The sequence below is a fragment of the Arachis hypogaea genome, chromosome 3, assembly GCF_003086295.3.
Source record: "Arachis hypogaea cultivar Tifrunner chromosome 3, arahy.Tifrunner.gnm2.J5K5, whole genome shotgun sequence".
NCBI classification, from domain to species: Eukaryota; Viridiplantae; Streptophyta; class Magnoliopsida; order Fabales; family Fabaceae; genus Arachis; species Arachis hypogaea.
In genome coordinates this window covers 129,801,161-129,823,724 of record NC_092038.1, presented here as the reverse complement: position 1 = coordinate 129,823,724, position 22,564 = coordinate 129,801,161, and the positions used below count along the sequence as shown (strand labels likewise).

Sequence of the window (22,564 nt, the reverse complement as noted above, 5' to 3'; positions counted from 1 at the left end):
ATTTAACAAAAGAAATGTCCAGCTATACGATTTAAAAAAAACTATATAATTCTTAAAAAATAGAAATATCCACATCTGTAATACCAAAAATTCAAAAAATACATTAAAAAATATCATTTTAGTATGAAAAAGAAACATCATAATGCTTAGCATAAGAAACATCCATGTATATCGACTTACCTTTGTTAAGACGGGTTTTGAAATCCAATCCATTAGAAAGTTGGCAGAAATTAGTTGGACCCTAGTTGATTCTCTAGCAAAACTCATAATGTTATATAGCTTGCATATTAATATTTACGATAATATTAGAGAGAAAAAAATCAACCCAAACCGTCTAAATTTACTTTATTTAAAATTTATTTATTAAAGAATACATTAAATAAAACCAAAAGTAATAAATTTTGGTAGTTTTTTATTAATATCTTTTGTTATAAAATATTTTCGCAATGTTTACTACTTTAGACTCATTTTAAATATGAATAATAATACTATATATTAAAGTGTTTTTGTTAACTAAATCTAACAAATTTGGTTTAACATTAATAAAAATTAATTATAAATAGTATTATCTCAAGTCTTATTGTTTAATTTGATTAAATTTAGTTTTTAAAAAAATTTGGATGTGAAACATTAATCTTTAAATATAAAAGTAGAAGAGTAGATAAGTGAGATTTATTAAAATGAATGATTAAAAAAAAAAATTGGCCATCCATATATCCCAAGTGTTGGGGCGGCTATAAGAAGTAGTGGAGTCACGAGTTCGCCTCCATAGAGAAAACTAATCTATAGCCAGTACTACTAAGAAAATTAGTAAAGCGATAAATAGTATTAATATATATAAGTCATGAAAGGGTTTGGGTCTTCATGTGGAGCATGCAAGTACCTAAGGAGAAGGTGCACAAGAGATTGTGTATTTTCCCCTTACTTCTCCTATGATGAGGCATCAACCCATTTTGCGGCAGTTCATAAGGTGTTTGGTGCTAGCAACGTCTCTAGACTGTTGCTACACCTTCCGTTGCACAACAGAAGTGACGCTGCTATCACCATAACTTACCAAGCTCTCGCTCGCATGCACGATCCTATCTATGGTTGTGTTGCTTATATCTATGTATTGCAGCAACAGGTACTTGATTAATGGAGCCACTCACGTTTAAAACGTCTTTTTTCTTTAAATAATTTTTAATAATTAAAATTTAATATATATAATCGATTAAATCGTATTATTTTTGTTAAAATTAGACTAGATAAATTAATTTGATAAAAAAAATAATAAATCAAATTTTGAACTGGTCAAAATTAATATTTTTTTTTTTATAAAAAATAACTATAATATTCTTATTATAGAAAATAACTAAAATACTTCTGTTATATATATTATTTTTTATGAAAATTTTAAATTTTAGTCATTTTCTTTTCTACCGTCAGTAGGGTTAGGATTTAGAATTTTCAATAAATAAATATATATATATATATATGGGTATTTTAGTTATTTTTTATAATAGAAATATTGTAGTCATTTTTTATAAAAAATATTAATTTAGATTGATTCAAAATTTAATTTATTAATTTTTCGACTAAACTGATTTGTCTGATCTAATTTTAAACAAAATAATGCGGTTTAATCGGTTATATATGTTAACTTTTAATTATTACAAAACATCTTAAAAAAAGACATTTTTAACCTCTTTATTTGAATACATCCCTTAATTAATTATTATCCGACCCATCAACTTTCTTATATCTTGTCACACCTACCATATAGTTTAGATAACGTATGTCATTCTAATCTTTTTTAGTTAAAAAGTATTAATAAACAATAAAACATCTATACAATAAATTGGTCATACAAAATAAAGTTAATTTACAAACAGTTTTGTAATCAATTCTTAATTTTGGGTTGATAATTAGTGTGTGAATAATCAAAATGAATGAGTGATATTGTGAACAGAGAGTAACATATTTCAACCTTGTTATGGGCAGGTTGCAAGCTTGCAAAGGGAGATAGATGATATACTAGGAAATAATTTCATGATGAAGAATTCCTCATGTCTTGGTGTTGAGAATTATTGTGGTAGTGTTCATCAATCACCGATGATGAACATCAACAACGGAATAGAGTATATTGTGCAAGAAGGAACAAGGAGTCAATGTTATAAAAGTCAACTAGCTAATCAATTTTCTAGCGATGAAGAAATTGACAGAGAGTATGAAAGATTATTATTGATGGACACAGATCATTTATTATATGGTGAGACAGATCCCATCTCCCTGGAGAAGTTTCTGTCTGAAATTGACCAGGATGTGTTCCTTAATCATCCATGGTTCAAGCATAATAATAATAATGCTGACATTATTGGAAACTAGCAATAATCAAAGCCAGAACAATATTAAACTGATTGTGCTACATGATTATATTGCACAAGAGTGAATGCATGTTTGTGTCGACATTTATTTTATTTTGTGAATATGTATAATCATACAAACTAAGTACATCCAGGAGTTCCTCTGCAAAAGGAACAGTCTAAAGAGCTCAAAACTATACAGTTCAAGCTATCGGTAATTCTAAAATCTCATTTTTCCTTCGCTTGTTAATTTTCCCCCAAGCCTTATTAAACGATGTACAAACTTCTATAAAAATGTATGGTTAACCTTTGCTATGCAAAACTATGAATCTATTGGCTGTATCAACACTTTCTTGAGAAAATACTTGTTTCAAATATCTGTTAATTTTTACGACATGTAACCACCAAAAAAAAAAGGGACATTTTGGCTCCCAATATCGTTATTTTGAGATCATATGAATTTTGTTAAAATTTTATTAAATAGTAATAAAAATTAATTTTATAGAAATTTTATTTATAATTTGTGCATTTAATTTTAAACTTCATAAACTTAGTAATTTTTTTAAAAATTCTTTCATCGTGGTGATCAAATAGAGAAAGTCACTGCATAAAATGTTGTCGTAAAAAGAAAAAAGTAATTGCAGTTTTAAAAAAATAGCACCACATAAGAATGAGAGAAGATAATGGTAATGTTAATGGTGTTGGTATTGTTGGTAGTAGAAGAAATAATAATAATGATAAAGTATAATTGCAAAATAAAAATAATAAAAATAAAAGTTATAACAAAAATAAAAAAGGTAGTGATAATAATGATAGTAATTCATTTTATTGCTTAAAAAATTTTGTTGAGTTTAAAATTCTCACACATTACAAATAAAATTTCTCACAAATAATTTTCAGTACTATTTGATAATTTTTTTAATAAATTCGTATTGTCTCAAAATAATAATAATAAAAATTAAAAGCTGAAACGTCCTTTTTTAATGAGGAATCCAATTGTTTTTTGTAAAAATAAATGCAAATCAAATTGAGTCTACTTTCTCTTATTCGGCTTATATGAGTATTCTCAATAATCTGAATTTGTTTGCTGTTTTGGGTTCTAACTTTTTACTAATTATGTTTTTATTAATTTTTTATTTAATTTTATCATTTTCAATAAAAACAATAATACATATTATAACAAATTAGAATAATAAACAGTCACAAAAAAATTAGAATAATAAACAGTGAACAAGAATTACATTCATAAATTTTACATAAATATTAATTTTTATTATAATAATAAAAAATTATAACAAACTAAAATAGAATTTTATAAAAAATACTATATAAAAAATATACTAAAAGAAGTATAAAAAAAGATTAAATATACTAAAAAATAATATTATAATTTAATATTATATTTTTTAGTAGTTAATTAATTATCTATCTAAAAATAATTTTAACTAATATTATCCAAACAATTTCATTTTATCAAAATTAATTTTAGTATAAAATTACCAAACATAAATCATGTTGGCACAAACTCACTTCTATCCAAAATTAATTTTACAAAATTACTTTCATTCAAACTCCAATTTAACCAACTCTAATCCAAACACACACTAAACTCTTCTTCCATAAAATTTGAATCTCACTAATTAACTATGAACATGAGTTTATGTAACTTACCTACACATTCTCACTTTGTTGAATAATGGTAAGAGAGAGAAAGAAAGTATGAGAAGAAAAAAAGTCCAAAAGTATTGTAGAATTGTAAAATCAATCTGTTATTAATTCAATCAATCATTTCTTTATATACAAAATTGGTGGCTTAACTAACTCTATACTTTATTTTAATTAATTGTCATAATTTAGTTCTCTAATTGACTTGTTAATTTAACCCAATTTAATTAGATATCTTTTAAAAATAGTACAATATTTAATTTTTTATTATAATAATTTAAAAAATATATAAAATAAACCTATCTAAAAATTGTAAATAGATTTAATATTCTTTTAAAATTAAGTACATATTTAAAATACAAACTAAATAAAACTAAAATTTAAAATTTAAATTTTATATTTCTATTTCAGATTTAATATATTTAATTATTAATATATTATAATTTAAATACACATTTAAAAATTAAATTATTTAAAATTCAAAATTTTAATTTTAAAATTCTAAAATAAATCTTAAATTATCCAATTGTTAACTAAACCCATTCAAAACCCTCATAAAAATCCTCATAGAAACAGAGAAGTCACATTTACCCCACATCCAAAATCCAGAAGATCACATCCAAAACTCAACGGCGCACTTTAAAAACCCAAAGAAGTCATCCTCCTCGGCTTTCATCCTCGACGCTGCCTTCCTCCACCTCGGCGCTCATCCACAACGTCGCATTCCTCTCCTTCCAAGCTCATCTTCGTCGCCGCCGTCTTGGTCTCTGCCCGCACGATCTCCTCCTCCCGCGTCAGTCTCCTCCCCCTGCGCAACTCTCGCACACCGCGCTCCTCCCCCTATGAAACTCCGTCACGCCGCGTTACTTCCCCTGCGCAGCTCTGTCGTGCCGCCTTCCTCCTCCACGCCGCTCCCCCCACGCCGGAAACACTCATCAGGTATTTGGATGTGGCTGTGTTGATAATTTTTGTTCACTATTCTGCATGATTTGTAGTGCTTTCTCTCCCTTATCTTATCTTTTTTTTCTGTTAATAAACGTGTTTATGCTGTTCTTGCTAGCTTTTTTTTCTCGATTAATGAAAGACATCATAATTTTGGATGTGTTTATATTGTTTTTGTTTTTTTTTTCTGATTAATTAAAGTATAATTTTGGATGTTTTTATGTTGCTGTTGTTTTAATTTGGTTAATGAAAGGCTGTATAATTTTAAATGTGTTTTATGTGTTTATATTGTTGTTTTTTTTTTTAATTCTGGTTATTGAAAAATTGCATAATTTTAGATGTGTTTATGTATTTAATTGGAGCCAGCTGAGTTTGTAATCAAACTGTCGTGAAAGAATAATGACATTTTAGTTTTGGATGTGTAGATAATTTTTATTCACTATTCTGTTTTATTTGTAGTGATTTGTCTCCTCTTTTTTTTCGATTAATGAAAGACAACATAATTTTAGATGTGTTTATATTATTTTTTATTTTTCTCTCGATTAATGAAAGGTAACTTAATTTTGGATGTGTTTATGGTGTTTCTATTTTTTTTCTGAATAATCAAAGGCAACATAATTTTAAATGTGTTTGTATTTAATTGGATTGGCTGAATTTATAATGATATTTTAGTTTCGGATGTGTAGATAAAATACTTGTAAAACCTGATTAATTAATGGCTAATTAACCTATAAATGAGAATTTATTCTAGAAAGCCAAAAATGTAATTTTTATGGCTTTATATGATAGAGGAGATTGAGACGAGAATTTCGATACCAATTTTATAGAAATTGGACCAAGATTGGACCAAACGGGCCAAACCAAACCAACCGGACCCATATTGGGCCCTTGGCCCAACTAAACTAAATCTAAAACCCTCATTTTAGCACTCTCTCTCCTTACTTAGTACTCATTCACGTTGGAAATAGAGGTACAAGGGGGAAGAACAAAGTTCTACCCTTGTTTCATCTTCAAACAACCATAACTTTTGATCTAGAGCTCTGATTGTCACACCGTTTGTGGCCACGCATTCACCGCGAAGGGCTCTACAAAATCCACTACTTTATTCTTGAGGTAAGCTACGAAATCATTTTAATTCTTTATCCCTAAATTTTGAGTTTCATGGAGAAATGCGTTGAGATTTTGGGCTCTTTGATATTATAGGATCCAACTCTCTTGAAGGAGAAGATTAATCTTATCTCCTTGAACTTTAGGTGTGGTAAGATTTTTAACCCTAGTGTAATTTGTTGTTTTATGATGCTTGGGTATTGAGATATTGTGTTTGAGTATGATAATTGTGGCTTAGGTAGTGTGTATATGAATATTAGAGCTTGATTAGAATTTTGGAAAGCTTGAATAAGGGTTTTGGTGTGCAAAAATCTGTTCTTAGAGGTGTTGTGACCTTGAAAGCTTGTGGACAAGTGGTTTGGAAGTGCTCCGGTTGAGCTTGGGAAATCGGCTAAATTATGGTCTCGGTTTCCTATATCTAAAATATAATGTGGTGTGAAAACTTAGGCTAGAGGCCCTAAGATAGGTATTGAATTGTTGATATTGTTGAATGGTTGAGATATATGATGTGGTCGTATATGTGATTATGAAAATTGATGCCTTGATGGTGTGATATATGAGAAAATGCATGTTGTGATATATGCTTGATGAATGGTTGTGGTTGATTTGTGGGTGAAACCATATTGATGGTGAGTATGAAATTGATTATGTATAATGATGGTTGAATTGAAATGGTATTGTTGGAAATTGGGATGAGAGAGGATGTATGACATGTTAATGTATTTATAATTTAGTCATTTGATTGGAATAGGTAAAATGGTTGGATGGTAGTTTTGTAAATTGTGGTAAAGTGTTAATGTGTGAGTTGAGGAGGCTTGATGTTGATTTTTGGTATACCTTGATTGATTTCAAAAGGGTTGAAATTGGTATATTTTGGTTGATTTTAAAAAGAGATGAAATTGGTTTGTTTTGAAAATGGCACTTTGTGGTTTTGTATGAAAATATAGTTTTTGGGCATACTTTGACGGGGCATAACTTGGACTCCAAATTCCCGTTTTGAGTCAAACTTGTTTAGAAATAAAATTGGATCCGGGATGTTCATGCCGTTTGAAGAACGGGCGAAAAACACTTTAAATTGAAGAAGTTATGTCCATCGGAAGATTAGGGGTTGAATTTGTGAATTCTGCTGCTTTTAACTTAGAAAATTTTTGGCAAAACGCGCACCCATGCGTAGGCGTGACCGACGCGTACGCGTTAGTGTGCTGCAGCAGATGCCTAGCCATTTCCCGAGAATTGTGCTAGTTTTGTGCGTGGAACACAAACGCACGCACATGTACGCGTGGCTGACGCGTACGCGTCATTTGGCTATTTTTCCATCCATGCGTGCGTGTGGAGGACGCGTACGCATAGCCCTGTTTTCATCTCAATGTTGATTTTTGAGTTTTAAAAGCCAAATTTCATACTTCTAAGCCTCTAATCTCACCCCTTATGTCTTAAATCATTATGATATACCTAGCAATGAGAAAAGGAGTTAGGGAATGTGGTAACTTGTGAATGAAGTAAGGGAAAAAATTATGATCAATGAAGATCAAAGATGATTATATGAGATATGGAGGATGGCGGTGGAAGTGATGTATGTGCCATGAGCCGAAGAGCTGTATTTATTGATAAATTGGCTGGTTCTGGATTGAACCATAAGTCAGATGGCTGAGTTATTGCCGGATTACGGTGGGGCCATTATTGATTTATGGCCCAGTATAAATGCATATATGCTATTGAATGAAATGTGAATGTTGCACTTCTACTATCTGATATACGAGTTTCCCTGGGTGAAAGCAGTGGCTAGCCACCATGTGCTCCAGGTGGAGACTCGATACTCTGCTGACCCTATGTCGTAAGTGTGGCCGAACACTGTGAAAGTTCCGGATGAGCTCGCCCCCGTGAATATACACCAGTGAGGGTGTTGGATATGGATTATGATTATGATCATGATCATGATCGGGGATAACTCGAGTTGGGGATGCACGATAGAGAGACAGTCCAATGGTTAGCTACCAGGACTTGTCGGGTTGGCTATATAACCGACAGATGATATCATCAGCCATTAGGGATAGGCATTCATCATATGCATACTATGTGAATTGTTTGAGATTGCCTATTTGACTGCATATTACTTGCTAATTGTCTAAATGCCTTATCTGTTTCTATTTGTATATCTCTTGTGTGATATAACTGTGTTTGCCATTTTTTTACTCCTGCTGGTGGTTGAGAGGTCTGAAGAAATTGGAAAGGAAAGTATTAGTTAGATTGAAGAATCTTTAGTTAGTTGCCATTTATGGTTTAGTCTGTTTATAAGATTTGAATTTATCTGGTGGAAGTTCTAGGATTGCCTTTGACTTTCCCAGGACATTATATGTTAGATATGTAGGCACTGTTACAAGGTTCTCACCCATACAGATTTTGTGGTTTTCAGATGCAGGACGAGAGGCTTCTCACTGAAGCATGCTGGAGACTTCTGGATTAGCGAAGATCCTTGTTCTAGGGACTCTATTTTGATTTATATGTTTTGTTTAGATACTTTTATCTCCACTAAATAATACAACTGTGATAACTCCTCTTAGAGGGGATTTTGGAGAATAGGTTTTCTGTATTTATGTCCCTTTGGGTTTCCTTTGGGGTTCCTATTTTATTTACATGTATATATTGTTATGCTCGGACCGGTTATCTTCGCAACTGGATTTTGAGTTTTGATATTCCTGTTTTTGACACTCCTTTGTATATATATAATCTCGCTTTGGTTTATCCTTTTTTCGTTACGTTATTGATCAGAGTGTTGCGCTTTCGAGTTATGATTTTGTTTTAACCCTTTTTCTTCAAAAGCTCCTAGTTATAATTATTCTTCACACTATTACACGTACTAAATTTTTATTTTAGAGGTCGTAATACCTTGCCATCTCTGAATTATGACTTAAGCATAAGACTCTGTATGGTAGGGTGTTACATTATGGCATCAAAGCAGTTCGTTTCTGTAGAGCCTAAGGGATGAACTGACTATGCTCCTGTGCATTCTCTGTATATGTGTTATGTTCTATTAGTATATATACTTGATATAACTAGCATAAACGTTTATGAGCATGTATTTGGGACTTTGAAGCACTAAACTTCCAATATTGAGACTGATCAACTTAATATCGATTGTTTGGTGTGTATAGGAACCAGATGGCGCCTCGTGGATACAGTAGAGGCCATGGGAGAGGTCGTACTAATGCTCGTGTGCCAGAGATCGACCCGAATAACCCATTAGATTTTATGGCGGCATTGGAGAATATGGCTGCTGCAGGGTGATGACTATATCACCTGGGATGCCTTTCACGAGGAGTTCTATAAGAAGTACTTTTCAACTTCTGCTAGGACGGCCAAGGAACTTGAGTTGCTGCAGCTGAAGCAGGGTACTATGTCCGTATCTGAGTATACCAACAAGTTTGAGGAGTTATTTAGGTTTTCACGTAAGTGTTAGGGGACTCCATGAGACTATGAGGAATGGAAATGCATTAAGTATGAAGGAGGACTTTGGAGTGATATCTTCAGCTCAGTGGGACCAATGGAGATTAGGAATTTCTCTGAGTTGGTGAACAAGAGTAGGGTTGTTGAATAGTGTGTGAAGAAGGCAGCTGCTAAGAGAGGGAGCCACAAGGGATCATTTCTACAGAATTGAAGGAAGAACTTTGCACCTAGAGGTCCGCCTTTCAAGAGGGGAGGCTCTTTCAGGAGGTTCAACAACAACAACTCCCAAGGAAAGAGATTTGGAAAGCAGCCTCAGAATGAGCAAGCTTGTGCTAGGTGTGGGAGTCACCATCCGGGAGCCCCGTGCAAGTCCAGATGGGATTTGTGCTATTCTTGTGGTAAGACGGGGCATAAGGACGCAAACTGTCCAGAGAAGCAAAAGTAAGGTGCTGGGAAAGCACAGCAGACTGGTCGGGTGTTCACCACCTCAGCTATAGGTGCCGAGGGATCCGAGACACTTATCCGAGGTAACTGTGAAATGGCTAGACAAACTTTAAATGCTTTATTTGATTCGGGAGCAACACATTCATTCATTGCATTCGAAAAAGCTAGTGAGCTAGGGTTGAAGATTGTAGTCTTAGGTTATGGCCTAAAGGTGTATAATGCCACCCATGAAGCCATAATAACTAGGCTAGGATGCCCGCAAGTTGTATTTATGGTCAAGTAACGTGACTTTGTCCATAATTTTATTTGCTTGCCGATGATCGGTCTTGACCTTATCTTGGGATTGGACTGGTTATCTGAGAACCATGTCCTGCTTGATTGTTCTGCAAAATCAGCGTACTTTATGCCGGAAGATATCGAAGGACCGGTTGTATTGAATAATTATTATTTGAATTCTATGATGGTGAATTGTTTTGGGACTGAATGTCAGGTTATCTTGTTGTTAACCGCGGGTGTTTCGGGTGATGATCAAAGATTGGAACAAATTTTGGTTATGTGTGAGTATCCGGAAGTGTTTCCCGATGACATTGATGAATTTCCACCTAACCGAGAGGTTGAGTTTTCTATTGAGTTGGTGCCTGGGGCTGGACCAATCTCGAGTGCTCCTTATAGGATGTCACCAATAGAAATGGCCGAGCTAAAGTCTCAGTTAGAGGGTTTGTTGGGTAAGAACTTTATCCGACCAAGTGTTTCTCCATGGGGCGCGTCCGTGTTACTGGTAAAGAAGAAAGACGAGAATATGCGGCTCTATGTGGATTACAGGCAGCTAAACAAGGTCACAATAAAGAATAAGTATCCACAGCCGAGGATTGATGATCTCATAGATCAGTTACAAGGAGTTGGGCTTTTCTCCAAGATTGATTTGCGCTCTGGTTATCACCAGATAAGGGTGAGGGGTGAGGATATCCCTAAGACCGCTTTCAGGACTCGTTATGATCATTACGAGTACACTGTAATGTCTTTTGGGTTGACAAACACCCCTGCAGTGTTTATGGATTATATGAACAGAGTGTTCCGTCCGTTTCTGGATTAATTCGTTATTGTCTTCATTGATGACATACTGATTTATTCCAAGACTGAAGAAGATCATGTAGAACACTTGAGGACCATGTTGCAGATACTAAAGGAAAAGAAACTCTATGTGAAACTATCTAATTGTGAATTCTGGAAGAGTAAGGTGAAGTTTTTGGGTCACATGGTGAGCAAGCAAGGGATAGCAGTAGATCCCTCTAAAGTGGAGGCGGTAATGAATTGGGGGCGACCAATCTCAGTTACTGAGATAAGGAATTTTCTGGGCTTAGCTGGCTATTACCGAAGATTTAACAAAGGCTTTTCGCAGATAGCTTTGCCATTGATGAAATTAACCTGCAAGGACACGCCATTTGTTTGGATTCCTGAGTGCGAGGAAAGTTTTCAGACGTTGAAGCAAAAGTTGACCACCGCACCTGTGTTGGTGTTACCTGAGCCAAATGAGTCATTCGAGGTGTATTGTGATGCCTCACTGAAGGGTCTAGGGTGCGTGTTGATGCAGCATCGTAATGTGGTGGTGTATGCCTCACGTCAGTTGAAACCTCATGAAGTTAATTATCATACGCACGATTTGGAACGCGCTGCAGTTGTGTTTGCACTAAAGGTGTGTAGGCATTACCTCTATGGGGTTAAGTTCTAAGTTTTCTCTTATCACAAGAGCTTGAAGTATCTCTTTGATCAGAAAGAGCTTAATATGAGACAGAGGAGGTGGATGGAATTATTGAAGGACTACGACTTTGAGTTGAATTACCATCCGGGGAGGGCAAATGTAGTGGCAGATGCGTTAAGTCGGAAGTTGTTGTATGCCGCTTGGATGATGCTTCGAGAAGAGAAGTTGCACAAAGAATTCGAGAGTTTGAAGGTTGGTGTTCAAGAAGTGTCTGGGACTCTGTGTTTGAGTCAATTACAAATCTCAAGTAATTTTAAATCCGAACTCCTAAAGGTTCATAAAAATGATGAAGCATTGTGGAAGGTGTTACCAGCTATTGAGCAAGGAAAACAATGGAGAATGTCGGAGGATAAAGATGGGTTATGGAGATTCAATGGTAGGATCATTGTGTCGGATGTTGGCACTTTGCGGCAAGATATCTTAAAGAAAGCACACAATAGCAAATTCTCCATTCACCGGGGAAGTACTAAGATGTACCACGATTTAAAGGCGATGTTTTGGTGGCCGGGTATGAAGAATGATATGGCAGAGTATGTCTCGAAGTGTTTAACTTGTCAAAAGGTAAAGATTGAACATCAAAGACCTTCTAGGATGTTGCGACCATTAGAGGTGCCGCAATGGAAGTGGGAAGGTATTGCGATGGACATTATGTCGGGATTGCCAAGGACCAGTGCCGATTTTAATGCTGTTTGGGTGATTGTGGACCAACTGGCAAAGTCAGCTCACTTTTTACCCATTCGGATGACTTAAACCCTCGAGGAGCTAGCACGGTTATACACAAAAGAGATTGTGAGATTCCATGGTGTACCTGCCACTATAATCTCTGATAGAGATCCTCGTTTCACTTTAAGGTTTTAGGGTGCATTCCAGAAAGCTTTCGGAACCCGATTAAGCTTGAGTACAACTTACCATCTCCAAATAGATGGTCAATTCGAGAGAACGATCCAAACCTTAGAGGATATGTTGCGGGCTTGTGTCCTGGATCAGCCGGCGAGTTGGGATCGATATATACCACTAGTAGAGTTTGCGTACAATAATAGCTACCATGCGAGCATCGTAATGGCTCCGTATGAGGCTCTATATGGGAGGAAATTTCAATCTCCACTATATTGGTATGAAGTTGGGGAGAAAGGCTTGTTGGGGTCGGAGATGATAGCTGAGACCACTAAACGAGTTAAAAAATCCAAGATAGGATGCTTACTACTCAGAGTCGTCAGAAGAGTTACGCCGATCAGAGGCGGAAGCCCTTGGAATTTGAGGAAGAAGATGATGTTTTCCTTAAAGTTACTCCAACCACAGGAGTAAGTAGGGCAATTAAAGCATAGAAGTTGAATCATCGGTACATTGGTCCATTTCAGATCATGGAGAGGGTTGGACCGGTAGAATGTAAAACTCGATTAATTAATGCCTAATTAACCCATAAATGAGAATTTATTCTAAAAAGCCAAAAATGTGATTTTTATGACTTTATATGATAGAGGATATTGAGACGATAATTTTGATACCAATTTTATAGAAATCAGACCAAGATTGGACTGAACAGGCCAAACCGGACCAACCGGATCCATATTGGGCCCTTGGCCCAACTAAACTAAACCTAAAACCCTCATTTCAGCACTCTCTCTCCTCACTTAGCACTCATTCACGTTGGAAATGAAGGCACAAGGGGGGAGAATATTTCTCCAAAGTTCTACCCTTGTTTGATCTTCAAACCACCATAACTTTTGATCTAGAACTCCGATTGCCGCACCGTTTACGGCCACACGTTTATCGCAAAGAGCTCTACAAAACCCAATATTTTATTCTTGAGGTAAGTTACAAAATTATTTCAGTCCTTCATCCCTAAATTTCGAGTTTCATGGAGAAATGTGTTGAGATTTTAGGTTATTTGATGTTATAGGATCCAACTCTCTTGAAGAAGAAGATTAATCTTGTCTCCTTGAATCTTGGGTGTGGTAAGATTCTCAATCCTAGTATAATTTGTTGTTTTATGATGCTTGGGTATTGAGATGTTGTGTTTGGGTATGATAATTGTGGCTTAGGCAGTGTGTATATGAATATTGGAGCTTGATTGGGATTTTGGAAAGCTTGAATAAGGGTTTTGGTATGCAAAAATTTGTTCTTGGAGGTGTTGAGACCTTGAGAGCTTGTGGACAAGTGGTTTGGAAGTGCTTCAGTTGAGCTTTGGAAATCGGCTAAGGTATGGTCTCGGTTTCTTGTATCTAAAATATAATATGGTGTGAAAACTTAGGCTAGAGGCCCTAAGATAGGCATTGAATTGTTGATGTTGTTGAATGGTTGAGATATATGATGTGGTCATATATGTGATTATAAAAATTGATGCATTGATGGTGTGATATATGAAAAAATGCATGTTGTGATATATGCTTAATGAATGGTTGTGGTTGATTTGTGGGTGAAACCATATTGATGGTGAATATGATATTAATTATGTATAATGATGGTTAAATGGGAATGGTATTGTTGGAAATTAGGATGAGGGAGGATGTATGACATGTTAATGTGTTTATAATTTAGCCATTTGATTGGAATGGGTAAAGTGGTTGGATGGTGGTTTTGTGAATTGTGTTAAAGTGTTAATGTGTAAGTTGAGGAGGCTTGATGTTGATTTTTGGTATACCTTGATTAATTTCAAAAAGGGTTGAAATTGGTATGTTTTGGTTTATTTTAAAAAGGGATGAAATTGGTTTGTTTTCAAAATGGCACTTTGTGGTTTTGTATGAAAATATAGTTTTTAGTCATACTTTGACGGGGCATAACTTAGACTCCGGATCCCCGTTTTGAGTCAAACTTATTTAGAAATGAAATTGGATCCGGGATGTTCATGTCGTTCGAAGAACGGGCGAAAAACGATTTAAAATGAAGAAGTTATGTCCGTCAAAAAATTAGGGGTTAAATCTGTGACTTCTACAGCTTTTAACTTGGAAAATTTTTAGCAAAACATGCACCCACGTGTAGGCGTGACCGACGCGTACACGTCAGTGTGCTGCAGCAGATGCCTAGCCATTTTCCGAGAGTTGTGTCAGACTTGTGCCAGTTTTGTGCGTGGGGCACAAACGCACCCACGCGTACGCGTGGCTGACACGTACGCGTCATTTGGCTGTTTTTCCATCCACGCGTGCGCGTAGGCAACGCATACGCGTCGATGAACTTTGTGGCCATCCACGCGTGCGCGTGGAGGACGCGTACGCGTGGCCTTGTTTTCATCCCAAAGTTGATTTTTGAGTTTTAAAAGCCAAATTTCATACTTCTAAGCCTCCGATCTCACCCCTTATGTCTTAAATCATTATGATATGCCTAGCAATGAGAAAGGAGCTAGGGGATGTGATAACTTGTGAATGAAGCAAGGGAAAAAGTTATGATCAATGATGATCAAAGATGATTATATGATATATGGAGGATGGCAGTGGAAGTGTTGTGTGTGCCATGAATCGAAGGGTTGTATTTATTGATAAATTAGCTGGTTCTGGATTGAACCGTGAGCTGGATGACTGAGTTATCACCGAATTACGGCGGGGCCATTATTGATTTATGGCCTAGTATAAATGCATATATGCTATTGAATGAAATGTGAATGTTGCACTTCCACTATCTAAGATACGAGTTTCCATGGGTGAAAGCAGTGGCTAGCCACCATGTACTCCAAGTGGAGACTCGATACTTTGCTGACCCTATGTCGTAAGTGTGGCCGGACACTGTGAAAGTTCCGGATGAGCTCACCCCGTGAATATACACCAGTGAGGTTGTTGGATATGGATTATGATTATGATCATGATGATGATCAAGGATAACTCGAGTTGGGGATGCACGACAGAGGGACAGTCCAATGGTTAGCTACTAAGACTTGTCGGGTTGGCTATATAACTGACAGATGATATCATCATCCATTAAGGACAGTCATTCATCATATGCATACTATGTGAATTGTTTGAGATTTGACTGCATATTACTTGCTAATTGTCTAAATGCCTTATATGTTTCTATTTGTATATCTCTTGTGTGATATAACTGTGTTTGCCATTTTTCTACTCCTGCTGGTGGTTGGGAGGTCTAAAGGAATTGGAAAGGGAAGTATTAGTTAGATTGAAGAATCCTTAGTCAGTTGCCATTTATGGTTTAGTTTGTTTATAAGCTTTGAATTTATCTGGTGGAAGTTCTAGGATTGCCTTTGGCTTTCCCAGGACATTACATGTTAGATATGTGGACACTGTTATCATAGTGAGAACCTCCAGTTCTCACCCATGCGGATTTTGTGGTTTTCAGATGCAGGACGAGAGGCTTCTCGCTAAAGCATGCTGAGACTTCTGGATTAGCAACGATCCTTTTTCTAGGGACTCTATTTTGGTTTATATGTTTTGTTTAGATACTTTTATCTCCACTAAATAATGCAACTGTGATTACTCCTCTTAGAGTGGATTTTGGAGAATAGGTTTTCTATATTTATGTCCCTTTGAGTTTCCTTTGGAGCTCCTATTTTATTTACATGTATATATTGTTATGCTCGGACCAGTTATCTTCACAACCGGATTTTGAGTTTTGATATTCCTGTTTTTGACACTCCTTTGTATATATATAATCTCGTTTTGGTTTATCCTTTTTTCGTTACGTTATCTATCGGAGTATTGCGCTTTCGAGTTACGATTTTGTTTTAATCCTTTTTCTTTAAAGGCTCCTAGTTATAATCATTCTTCACATTATTACACGTACTAAATTTTTATTTTAAAGGTCGTAATAGTTGCCATCTCTGAATTATAACTTAAGCATAAGACTCTGTATGGTAGGGTGTTACGATACTTACAAGAGATTTTTTTATTTGAAGTAGAGAACTTTGCTATATGAGAGAATAATATAGTCTCTACTAAAGAGAAAAAGTGTGTGAACGGGAGATTAGTAATGATGACGTTACTAGAGAGAGATAAAATAAAAGAAATGTTTTATTATAATAATAAATTAGAAATTCTTTAGTTCATAAAGTTTAAAATAAGAATAGTTTCTTAAAAATAAAAAATATAATTAATTAAAAAATTAAAATAATAAAATATTAAATTTAAAAATTAACTAAAAACTGATTTGTGTTGAACAAGTAGCATTTCCTAATTTAACCATTGATTACATGTAAATTGTAATACATGCTACAGGCTACAGCTAAGATGCTTCTTTTTACGCGTACTTTTTATTTTACAGCATGGAACTTTTAGAACTCTAATAATTAAAGAATGAACTATTAAATTCTTGAAACTCTTTTAATTTCATTTGAATCTTGAACTCTTTTCAAAAGACTCAAGGGTGTATTTAGTTTGCATTTCTATTTTTTATTTCTATTTTAAGTGTTTTTTGCTCTTAAACATTTTAAGAAAAAAATGAAAAAATAAAATTTTATTAAAAAAAATGCAAACAAACATGTCCAAAAAAATTTTTGGTGAACAAAATATTTTTTTGGTAAAAATGAACAAAATATTTTTTTTGTTTCCTACGGTATCTCCCAATTCGAAAAGTCAAAAACTAATCTATCGCGGATCTAAACTTTATTTAATGGTCTATCGCTAGCCAATAAATAAACAAAATAAATTTTATTCCTAGAAAAACAATTCCTATTAAAAACTCCTCTAGCTGAAACTCTAGCGACCAAACTGTGTAAAAAAAACTCCATAGTTTAGAGTTTGTTTATTGTACAAAGGCCCATATCCATAACTACTCCGTCCCTCACTCCTAAACACACATCCTTAACCAAACAAAAAAACCTAAAAAAAAAAGACACATCCAATCATGCAAAGCATTTCTTTGTCATTCCATTATTCATCCAAACAAAATCTAGAGGGAGCCATAGTTTATTTTCCAGACAAATAATTACCTATATACAAATTTTATGAAATATTAATTAAGAATTGCAAAATATTTTTTAACTTTTTTCCTAAAACGCGTAAATAACAAATAGCACGATATACCAAATGCTCAATCATAAAAATAGTAGCACCGTTATCTGCAGTGGGAGTACTAGAAGACGCTAAACATCTTCAGAAGATCATAACTCTGTAAGGGTAACGTGAATAAATTTTCGCTTTTCACGATGGTTATTAACTTATTATTTTAACTAGCCATGCGATGAAATGTAAATGTTAACAATCCTAATGAATACAAAGCCCAATATGACTAGAATAATGTACTAAGAAGGTTAATATAGCTCAAGACCAAAAAAAAAAGAAAAGAAAAGAAGGTTAAATATAGCTATGCACTGTCATAAAAAAATTTAAAAATACTATTTGCACACCAAAATCAGCTACTAAAATTAATTATTAATATATTTATGTATAAATATATGTATGGTTTAGTTTATTTTTAATGTGTATTTATATTTCAATATGTATTTTATAGTAATAGTTAATTTTGATAGCTAATTTTAAGGGCAATTTACCTAATTAAATAAATTCTGTGAATTGTTTACCTGAATACACAAAAGAGAAACCTCTTACATACATGTGCAATTTCAATTTTATGTAAACCGTGTGAGCTAATCACGGTTTCTAGTTTGTATGTAAACCGTTGGAGGCTATAAGGTTTTATGGTTGGAAAAGGTTGGGCATAATCCGTGGCTACCTACCACGGATTGTGAAGGAAAAAGTTAAGGCATAAACCGTGGTTGCTTCCCACGGTTTATGAAGAGGAGGACTTGAACGAAAACTCCCATAGGTTCCCACGGTTTACATGCAAAGTATAAATTATATAATTAAATTTTTTAAAAACTAAAATTTTTTATTTTTTATTCTTAAATTATATGATCAAATTTTTTTATTTAAATTAAAAAAATAAAATAAAGTCCAGCTATATCTAGTAAAAAATAGATCTGTAAATTTATTTTTTTTTACTTTTTAAACTAAAAAAATAAATTTTTTTCTAATATTAAAAAAATAAAAAATTCTAAAAATATACAAAAGATAAAAAAATTTAAAAATTTAAAATTTTTAAATTAATTTATTCTTAATTTGTGAACAAGTGCAGCTAAAAAAATCAATTTTTCGAGTGTAGATCTATTATTTACTAGATATTGATGGACTAGATTTTATATTTTTAATTTAAATAAAAAAAATTAAACATATAATTAAAATTTAAAAATAAAAAATTTAGTTTTTTAACATTTTTAATTTTTTTAATAATATTTTTTATTTTATTATTCACCGGATAATGCTACACCCAGACAGTTGACTTTTTTTTAGCTGCACCTGTTCAAAATTAAGAATAAATTGATTTAAAAAATTTAAAAATTTAAAATTTTTTAATTTTTTATTTTTTGGATATTGTTAGAATTTTTTATTTTTTTAATATTAGAAAAAAATTATTTTTTTAGTTTAAAAATTAAAAAAAATAAATTTATAGATCTATTGTTTACTAGATATTGGTGGACTTTATTTTATTTTTTTAATTTAAATAAAAAAATTTAATCATATAATTTAAAAATTAAAAATAAGAAATTTAGTTTTTTTAATTTTTTAATTTTTTAATAATATTTTTTTAATTTTTTAATTTTTTAATAATATTTTTTTAATTTTTTTATTCACCTGATAATGCTATACCTGGACAATTGATTTTTTTAGCTGCACTTGTTCACAAATAAAATAAAAAAATTTAATCATATAATTTAAAAATTAAAAATAAGAAATTTAGTTTTTTTAATTTTTTAATTTTTTAATAATATTTTTTTAATTTTTTTATTCACCGGATAATGCTACACCTGGACAATTGATTTTTTTAGCTGCACTTGTTCACAAATTAAGAATAAATTAATTTAAAAATTTTAAATTTTTTTATTTTTTATTTTTTGTATATTGTTAGAATTTTTTATTTTTTTAATATTAGAAAAAAAATTACTTTTTTAGTTTAAAAATTAAAAAATAATAAATTTACAGATCCGTTGTTTACTAGATATTGGTGGACTTTATTTTATTTTTTTAATTTAAATAAAAAAATTTGATCATATAATTTAAGAATAAAAAATAAAAAATTTTGATTTTTAAAAAATTTGATCATATAATTTATACTTTACATGTAAACCATGGGAACCTATGGGGTTTTCGTTCAAGTCCTCCTCTTCATAAACCGTGGGAAGCAACCACGGTTTATGCCTTAGCTTTTTCCTTCATAATCCGTGGTTTATAAAACCTTTTCCAATTATAAAACCTTGTAGCCTCCAACGGTTTACATACAAACTAGAAACTGTGGTTAACTCCCACAGTTTACATAAAATTAAAATTGCACATATACGTGAGAGATTTTTCTTTTATGTATTCAGATAAACAATTGACAGAATTTATTTAATTAGATAAATTGCCCTAATTTTAATGTATACGTAGCATGGTTGAAAAAAAAAAGGTTAATATAGCTGTGCACGAAGCTTTGGCACAATGATAATACATGAATCACATTCGGATTCCAAACTTGACTAAAACCAAATAGTGAATAGAAATCCTTTAAATATTGTGTGTAAGAGTATAATGTGAATAAATTTGTGATATTGTAATGTTCAAAATTAAAATCCATTCAATCCCAAAAGAAAAGTTTAATAGCTAATAAAAATCTTTGTTATATATATCATTAAATAACTTTTTAACACTTTATCCTAAGATAAATCACATCACAAGCAGCAAGAAATCATTAATGGCATGAAATAGAATCAACAAAAGTTAATTGAAATCATAAATTTATTATCAATTTTGCTAATAAGGGACATTACGATTGAACAAAGTTTTTAAAATTTTTAAGAAGCGCTACACATATAAGTCATATAAGTTGGGTTAAATTTAAATTCAACAAAAAGGATGTCATTCGTTAACACACGCACTACTCAACAGTTTTTATAATATGCTTTGCGTTTGTCCTCCTCCTCTTTCTTCTTCTTCTTTTTTGCGTTTTTTTTTTCTTTTTTTTCGCGTGTTTTATCTTCATCGTCATTTTTTATTATTGTCGTTGCTATATTTTTTTCATTACTTCTCTTTCTATTGATTTTGTAACACTATGTATTTTTTTATTCTTTGTTTGATTTTTGCCTCTAAAAAAAATATGAGAATATGAAATAAGAAGATAAAGAAGAAAAAGCAGCAGAAGATGAGGAGGAGAAAGAAGAAGAATTTTGAATTATGTAGAACTTATCAGCACACATACACCAAAAATTCTTAAACAATACACCCAAATATCTTCGTGATACACCCAAATATCTTCATGCTACACCTAAATTTGCTGCAAATACAGAAAAATATTTCCTCTAATGCTGCATTTTTTGTTCTTCTTTTTTTCTTTATTTCTTTCTTTCTTTTAGTTGAACGAATGTAAGTTCATCCTCTTTTGAGTAATTTTGTACCATTATGTGTTTCTTCTTCTTCTTTGTTTGATTTTTTTGTTTTTATTCTTGTTAAAAGAGTAAAACAAGAAGAAATTTGAGAAGATAAAATAAGAAAAAAAAAGATGAATAAGAAAAAAAAAGATGATGAGATGAAAAAGAAGAAGAAGCAGTAGAAGATGAGGAGGAGGAGGAAGAAGAGTTTTGAATTATGCAGAACTTATCAGCACACATACACCGAAAATTCTTAAAGAATACACCTAAATATCTTCATGTTACACTCAAATATAGAAAAATATTTTTTTAATGCAGAACTTTTACATTACATTCAAATTCAAAGTATCAACGATGAACAACAATTTTCACAAACAAAAATATTATTCACCTACAGAATCATAAACTACTAATGAAAACATTAACTAGAATCGAATCACACCTCAGCCACTTGATTGGATTCAAAATAATCAATTTCGTTATGGTTCAATTGATAATCTGAACTTAAATTATTTATTATCTTCAACAACAAGATAACTGATGATGGAGGAGAAGGAGGAAAAGGAAGGAGGAGAAGAAATTCCAATGAAAAAAGAAGGAGAAAGAAGAGGAGGAGAAGGAGGTGGTGTTGGTGAGAGAGTTAAACAAGAAAAAATTTAAGAAGGTAAAACAAAAAGAAAAAGATGAATAAGAAAAAAAAAAGAAGAAGAAGATGGTGATGATAATGAAAAAAAGAAGAAGCAGCAGCAGAAGATGAGAAAGAGAAAGAAGAAGAGTTTTGAATTATGCAAAACTTATCAGCACACATACACCAAAAATTCTTAAACAATACACCCAAATATCTTCGTGTTACACCCAAATTTGTTGCAAACATAGAAAAATATTTCCTCTAATGCTGCATTTTTTTCTTGTTCTTCTTTTTTTTTCTTATTTCTTTCTTTCTTTTAGTTGAATGAATGTAAGTTCATCATCTTTCAAATAATTTTGTATTATTATGTGTTTCTTCTTCTTCTTTGTATGATTTTTTTTTTGTTTTTATTCTTGTTAAAAAAGTAAAACAAGAATAAACTTAAGAAGATAAAACAAGAAAAAAAAAGATGAATAAGAAAAAAAAGAAGATGATGATGACGACGATAAAAAAGAAGCAGCAGCAGCAACAAAAGATGAGGATGAAGGAGATGAAGAGTTTTGAATTATGAAAATTTTTATCACCACACATACACTAAAAATTCTTAAAGAATACTCCAAATATTTTCGTGTTACACCCAAATTTACTGCAAATGCAGAAAAATATTTTCTTCAATGCAAAACTTTTACATTACATTCAATTCAAACCATCAACGATGAAATATTATTCACCTACAAACAGTGACGGATCCAAAAAATTTTAGAAGTGGGGGCAAAATAATATAATAAAATAATAAAAAATATATATTAATATTAATATATTTAGATATTTAAATTTTGGAATATATTAGCTAATCAAATTTCTAATAAATAAATATAATTGATACATCT

At 32.3% G+C, this 22,564-nt stretch overlaps 1 protein-coding gene across 1 annotated transcript; it reads left to right on the top strand.

Moving 5' to 3' along the window:
* The first annotated feature begins 798 nt into the window (after positions 1-798).
* On the top strand, positions 799-2,438 carry LOC112771397 (LOB domain-containing protein 33-like). The gene is made up of 2 exons (XM_029297468.2): positions 799-1,123; positions 1,981-2,438. Exons 1-2 carry the CDS (start codon positions 845-847, stop codon positions 2,362-2,364), a joined length of 663 nt encoding a protein of 220 aa, XP_029153301.1. The 5' UTR covers positions 799-844; the 3' UTR covers positions 2,365-2,438.
* The last annotated feature ends 20,126 nt before the right edge of the window (positions 2,439-22,564 follow it).